This window comes from Dipodomys ordii, unplaced genomic scaffold (assembly GCF_000151885.1).
Source record: "Dipodomys ordii isolate 6190 unplaced genomic scaffold, Dord_2.0 Scaffold29, whole genome shotgun sequence".
Lineage (NCBI taxonomy): Eukaryota > Metazoa > Chordata > Mammalia > Rodentia > Heteromyidae > Dipodomys > Dipodomys ordii.
Genome location: NW_012267245.1, coordinates 2,618,448 through 2,624,568, shown reverse-complemented (window position 1 = coordinate 2,624,568; position 6,121 = coordinate 2,618,448). Strand labels below are relative to the sequence as shown.

General features: G+C 53.0%; 3 protein-coding genes across 4 annotated transcripts in view; 2 read left to right on the top strand and 1 right to left on the bottom strand.

The window, feature by feature from the left end:
- Positions 1-1,985, top strand: part of Cltb (clathrin, light chain B) — an 18,783-nt gene extending 16,798 nt beyond the window's left edge. Inside the window, exon 4 of the mRNA XM_013015978.1 lies at positions 1,521-1,985. Coding sequence (XP_012871432.1) covers positions 1,521-1,708 — 188 coding nt within the window. The 3' untranslated portion in view covers positions 1,709-1,985. The remainder of the gene's footprint in view (positions 1-1,520) is intronic.
- Positions 1,986-4,746: 2,761 nt separating this feature from the next.
- Positions 4,747-5,720, bottom strand: Higd2a (HIG1 hypoxia inducible domain family, member 2A). The gene is made up of 2 exons (XM_013016097.1): positions 5,503-5,720; positions 4,747-5,167 (listed from the first exon to the last, which is right to left on the bottom strand). The coding sequence occupies exons 1-2, from the start codon at positions 5,657-5,659 to the stop codon at positions 5,001-5,003; spliced, it is 324 nt and encodes a 107-aa protein (XP_012871551.1). The 5' UTR covers positions 5,660-5,720; the 3' UTR covers positions 4,747-5,000.
- A 122-nt stretch (positions 5,721-5,842) lies between these two features.
- Positions 5,843-6,121, top strand: part of Nop16 (NOP16 nucleolar protein) — an 11,630-nt gene continuing 11,351 nt past the window's right edge. The window contains exon 1 of one of the 2 annotated variants that reach the window (XM_013016096.1): positions 5,843-6,052. In XM_013016096.1, coding sequence (XP_012871550.1) covers positions 5,946-6,052 — 107 coding nt within the window. In that variant the 5' untranslated portion in view covers positions 5,843-5,945. The remainder of the gene's footprint in view (positions 6,053-6,121) is intronic. The other variant, XM_013016095.1, reaches the window with a different exon arrangement.

Here is a 6,121-nt window from a genome sequence, read left to right as displayed (position 1 = left end):
CAGGATCCTCAGATCTCAGCCTCCTTGAGTAGTTAGGATGATCGGTGTGAGCCTCTGACTCCTAGCAACAGGATGCTGTTCTTCCCTTCCATCCTCAAATGGACAGAGTGACTTGGACCCACCCTCCCCGCTCCCCCATCCCCCAACCAGGAACCTCACTCACATCGGTTCGAGTCCAGCTCCAACTGTGACTTTTTTTTTTGCCAGTCCTTGGGCTTGAACTCAGGGCCTGGGCACTGTCCCTGGACTTCTTTCCTCAAGGTTAGCACTTTACCACTTGAGCCACAGCACCACTTCCCCTGCTTATATGGTGCTTAGGAATCGAACCCAGGGCCTCATGCATGCAAGGCAAGCGCTCTACCTCTGAGCCACCTTCCCAACCCCATCTGTGAGTATTTCGAGCTGGGATCTTACACAGGTCTCCTCGGTGCTGCCTCATTGTTTGCTATGGCAGTCTGGAGGGTGGTGTTGGGGATTCTGAGTTGGCAGGGGAAATGCGGATATTTCTGATTGTTGTGGGACACACGACTGTGTGCTCAGTACTTCCAAGCATCCTCTGCTGCCCTCTGAGCTCACCTTTCCCTTGCACAACTTAGCGCACAGCACAGCATCTTCCTCTCTTTCCTTCTGCTCCCTCTTCCTCTGGGCTGGTACTGAGCCTCTACCACTATCTGTTCAAATAGGAATAAGATACACATGTTCCTTACCTCACATTCCTTTGGTCTGGAGTGCATTCTAAGAGTCACGTGAGATGATATTCAGGGCGCTCTGGATACCACCCAGGGCCCACCCAAAAGATCGGTTACCTCCAGCTGGACTTCAAAGTGTAAGAAGGAATCAGGCAGCGGTGGCTTATGCCTGTCACCCTAGCTACTCAGGAGGCTGAGATCTGAAGATCGCAGTTCAAAGCCAGCCCAGGTAGGAAAGTTTGAAAGTCTTTTATCCACTTAACACCCCAAAAATGTGCAGAAATGGAGCTCAAGCAGCGGAGCTCTAGCCTTGAGTGAAAAAGCTAAGGGTCAGTGCCCCAAGCCCCAAGTTCAAGCCCCAGGACTGGCACTAAAAAATAAAAAGTGAACTAGAAGTCTTCCTCGAAAAAGGACTCTTCAGGGATCCTTGCTGACCCAAGAGGACACAGTCAGCTTTTCACCCTAACAATCCTTTATTTTTGTTGTTCTGTACCAGTCTTGGTGGGGCTTGAACTCAGGGCCTGGGAGCTGTCCTTGAGCTTTAGTGCTCAAGTCTAGCACTCTACCACATGAGCCACATCTCCACTTCCGGCCTTTTGTGGTTCATTGGAGAATAGAGTCTCACAGACTTTCCTGCCCCAGCTGGCTTCGTGATCCTCAGATCTCAGCCTCCTGAGTAGCTAGGATGACAGACATGAGCCACTTGGGTTTCCTTTGCTGACAAAGATATGATGGTTACAGGCTTTGGGAGGGAAGGACGAGATAATGTCCTCTTATAGCTTGGTACTGACCTGGCAGCCCCCTCCCACCCCCAATCATGAAATCTCTGACTCTTCTCCCTCCACAGGGCATCTGAAGAGGCTTTTGTGAAGGAATCCAAGGAGGAGACCCCCGGCACAGAATGGGAGAAGGTGGCTCAGCTGTGTGACTTCAACCCGAAGAGTAGCAAGCAGTGCAAAGACGTGTCGCGGCTGCGTTCGGTGCTCATGTCTCTGAAGCAGACGCCGCTGTCCCGCTAGGTGCCCGCTGGGTAGCTCGGCCATAGAGTATAAGCTGTCAAGGGCCAGAGGAGAAGCAGTTGCTTGGGGCCACGGGGAAGTTCTTCCCCTGGCAGCTGCTGGGCACAGCTGGTTTGGTTCCTCTCCATCTCCTAGGATCGGGAAGGGGGGGTCCCCCATCCCTCTCTCCTTTCTGGCCCTCATGCCTCCCCCCAAGTCCGATCAGTTGTGACTGTCCTTCCTGACGGTTTTTTTTTTTTTTCCTTCTTGGCTTAAAGGGTGTGTTGTTAACTCTTTTTACACGTATTTATTATCATCCTCATTTCTCTGGAAGCCATAACTGGTCTCAGGGTTCAGTTTGTGCTTACATCTCCCCCCTCCCTCTCCCCCAGCTTCATGGCATTAAGAGGTGAGGATGTATCCCTTGGAAATCTGGGAGACAACCCAGGCTGTGTATGTCTGCTGCCTCTCTCCCCAGGAGAAAGCCCACCTTGTACAGAATGCTTTACTGCAGCCTGGTTTTTAACCACCTGTGAGGCAGAGACTGAATCTAGACAGCTGGGTGCTGGTGGCTCACACCTGTCATTCTAGCTACTCAAGAGGCTGAGATCTGAGGATGCTGATTTGAAGCCAGCCCAGGCAGACAAAGCTGTGACTCTTGTCTCCAATTAACCACCAAAAAGCCTGAAGCAGTGGCTCAAGTGGTAGAATACTAATCTTTCTTCCTTCCTTTCTTTTTGCCAGTCCTGGGGCTTGAACTCAGGTCCTAGGCACTGTCCCTGAGCTTCTTTCGCTCAAGGTTAGCACTCTACCACTTGAGCCACAGTGCAATTCCTGTGTTTTCTGTTTATGTGGTACTAAGGAATGGAAGCCTTGACTTCATGAATGCTAGACAAGGACTCTACCACGAAGACACATTTCCAAGCCCCTAGAATACTAGTCTTGAGGGTAAAAGCTGAATGACAGTGCCCAGGCCCTATGTTCAAGCCCCAGTATCAGTACAGAAACCAAATAAATACAGCCAAAGACACTAAGACTCCCCCAGAGGAAATGTTAAACCCAGAGGTGCCTAGTAGTGGCTTCTAAGGCTGGGTTGAGAGATTGGTGAAGGTAGCTATTGCCAGATTCCTGTTTGGAGCTGGCCAGAACCCTGTAGATGTGGAGGTCTATAGCTGTGTCTAGTTCTGTCTCCCTTTCAAGCTGAGTCCTCCTGTAGATTTAGGATAAACAATCAGCAACCACACCTTCTTCTCCTTTAGTACAGGCAGTAAACAGGACCAGGAAGCCATTGTGATCTGTACCATGTCAAAAAAAATGTCTGAGTAGTTGCCAACAGTATTTAGTCCCAAGAGCCGCTGTAACAAAGTATCACAAGCTGGTTGGCTCACAACACTGTCTCTGTTCTGAAGGCTTCAAGTATAAGATGGAGTTATCATTAGGGCCATTCTCCCTGGTGGCCTTAGGGAAGGATCCTTGGCTCTTTCCTTGGCTCCAGCGGCTCAGGCTTTCCTGGATTTGCAAATATTTCCATTGTCACATGGCCCCTTCATCTCCCCAGGGCCTCTTGATGTCCCCATGTCCTCTGGCTTCATATTGAACGGTGGCCAAGTTTTCACTTAGCTTTTTCACTCACGACTTAAGTTTGTTTGTTTTTTTTTTTGGCTTTTTTGGTGGTTCATTGCAGCTAGGAGTCTCACAGACTTTTCTGCCCGAGCTGGCTTTGAAATGTGATCCTCAGATCTCAGCCTCCTGGGCAATCCTAGGATTACAGGTGTGAGCCACTGGCCCCTTGCTCCCTTGTGAAAATTGGACTCAGGCTCACCCTTACGACCTCATTCGACTACACTACCTATTGCCAAAGATGGTCACATTTTCAGGAAGGAGTAAGCACTTTTTGGGGAAAGATAGCATAAAACTAATACTTAACCAATAGTGGTTATCCCCTCTAAACGTTCCCCAGTCCTCATCTGTGTGTTTGTGTGTGTGTGCGCGCGCGCGTGTGCTGGGGAACTGAACTCAGGGTCTGGGCATTATCGCCTTTTACACTCAAGCCGGCATTCTACCACTTGGGCACACACCTCCACTTCCTGCTTGGTTGACAATGATTTTTTTTTTTCCCCTGCACTTTGCTGTCTGGGCTGGCTTCCAACTGCAATCCTCAGATCTCAAGCCTTCTGAGTAGCTAGGATTACAGGCATGAGCCACTGGTGCCCAGCCTTTCCTTGTATCTTGAGGTCTAGGGTGAACACAATCACTGCTCTCCATTTGCAATGTCTCCAAGCTGAGAACGTAAAAGATTCAATGAACTTAGATGGCTTCGAACATACACTTTTCACTCATATCTAGACTGTCAGGGCCTCAAGGAGGGGATCTCTTCATCTTCTTCATGCCCTCTTCCCTTCTGCCAACCTGAAGTTGGTATTGCAAAAGGGGTCACCCATGGGAGGGTCCTAGGTCCGAAAATTCACAGCAGGACCAAGAAAACCTGCTGAAGACTTCAAAACGTGGAATGGAGCCTAGGGCCGGCGATTTATGCCTGTAAGCCTAGCTACTCAAGGGCTGACATCTGAGGATCATGGTTCATAGCCAGCCTGAGAAATCTCCCAGACTTAGAAAAAAAAAATTCACCATAAGCCAGGAAAACGCTGGAAGTGGAGGCGTGTGGCTGAAGTGGTAGAGCACTAGCCTTGAGCAAAGAAGCTAAGGGACAGCGCCCAGGCCCTAAGTTCAAGCCCCAGTACTGGCACAAAACAACAAAATGTGGGATGGTCTAGATCAAACCTCTCAGGAGGTTTGGAGTGGTGCGAAGAGATGGAAGGCCAGAACACCCTTGTTCTGACACAACGGTGGCGGACTTCCCCAGTTGGAAAGCTACTGATATGATAGATCTCCCCCCTTCTCTCCAAATAGCACCAGGACCACTGAACTAGAATTTAAAGAAGGGGCATCTGGGAATCAGTACTTTGACCCAGTGCCCCAGGTGACAGTTATGAAGACGGGTGACTAGACTTGTAAAAGATCACCAACCTATAGTTCGTGGAGAAGAGAATTCACCAAACTCCATGCGGATTAGAGTTTATTCAGTAGCGAGCGGAGGGGATGTGGCACAAACCCAAGTATGGCAAACCCAAACTAAACCAAACCTGGGATTTCTGAAGAAAACAACAACAACAACCAAAAACCCTGCCGATGACAACAATGGGCCACATCCTTCCACAACGGGACCTGTTTGATGTCTTCCCTCGGGGCTGGTGGTTGGCTCCTAGACTCTGGAATCCTCTCCGTGGGAGCTTGCAAAGGCTCGGGCGTGAGTTCAGGCCCGAGATCTCACGGAGGACGCAGCCAAACCCACCAAGATGGCCACGATCGTGAAGCCCTGGGCGGCGATCCGGGTGCGCATCATGAGCTGGGAGCGGTGGGGCTGGCCCCGGTGGAAGCAGTAGAGGCCGTAGCACAGGGCGGCCGTGGTGCCCAGGCAGCCTGGGGAGGGGACAACAGGCCGGGATGGCCGATCCTTTCTGGATGTAGCCACCCGCACCACCGCCCTGGGCCCGAGCCCCCTCCAGACAGCGCCGGGGACGCGGCGGCCGGGCAGCGGGTGGGGGGTGTGTCTTCCTCGGCCCAGGCCCCGCCCCCTCCGCCCTAAGCCCGCCCCTAAGGCTGCGCCACTCCCGCTCCGATTGGTCTCATCCCTAATCGCCCCGCCCCTTCGCCACACCTCTAGCCTTCCCACCTCCGGCCCGCCCCTATATCATTCCCCCCGCCTCGGACATGATGGCAGCTCCCGGTCGAAGGTTCCCACGACACCCACTTACCTAGGGGCACCATTGGGTTCTCGCGGGTCTTGCGGATGAACTTTTCCTTGAAGCTTTCCGTCTGGCCGTGCGCAGTGGGTTTGAAGCCCTCGATGACGGGGGGCTGCGATGGTTCAAAGGGCATCTCCGGATTCACAGGGTCCGGAGTAGTAGCCATGTTCCTGGAGGACCCAAGTCGGAGAACACCGGGACGCCACGCTCCGCCTCCTAATGAGGTCACGAAAATTGACCAGAGTACGCATGCGTGGAGGGCGGGGGGGGGCGCTCCCGTTGCATCCTGGGAGTGGTAGTCCTCAGCGCGGAAAGTCATCCGGGAAAGACTACGTTTCCCAAGAAGCCTTGCAGAAGAGGCCCGGCCCACCGGAAGAAGTCCGCTTCCACACGCGGTTCGGAGAGCGCGGAGCGCGCGGCGGGGGTGGGGGAAACCGCTGTGTTCCAACGCCATGCCCAAGGCCAAGGGCAAGACCCGCCGGCAGAAGTTCGGTTACAATGTCAACCGCAAGCGTCTGAACCGCAATGCTCGGCGGAAGGCGGCGCCGCGCATCGAGTGGTGAGGAGCGGCGGGCGCGGTGTCGGGGAGGCCGGGCGCGCGGCCTGGGCCTGGGCCTGGGCCTGGGCC

What these genes read in the sequence shown, in the direction of transcription:
- Higd2a (XM_013016097.1), bottom strand. Translation starts at nt 5,659, where the DNA reads ATGGCTACTACTCCGGACCCTGTGAATCCGGAGATGCCCTTTGAACCA. An exon ending in GAACCCAATGGTGCCCCTAG is followed by an intron (nt 5,168 to 5,502) that starts GTAAGTGGGTGT and finishes TCCCCTCCCCAG; the next exon opens with GCTGCCTGGGCACCACGGCC.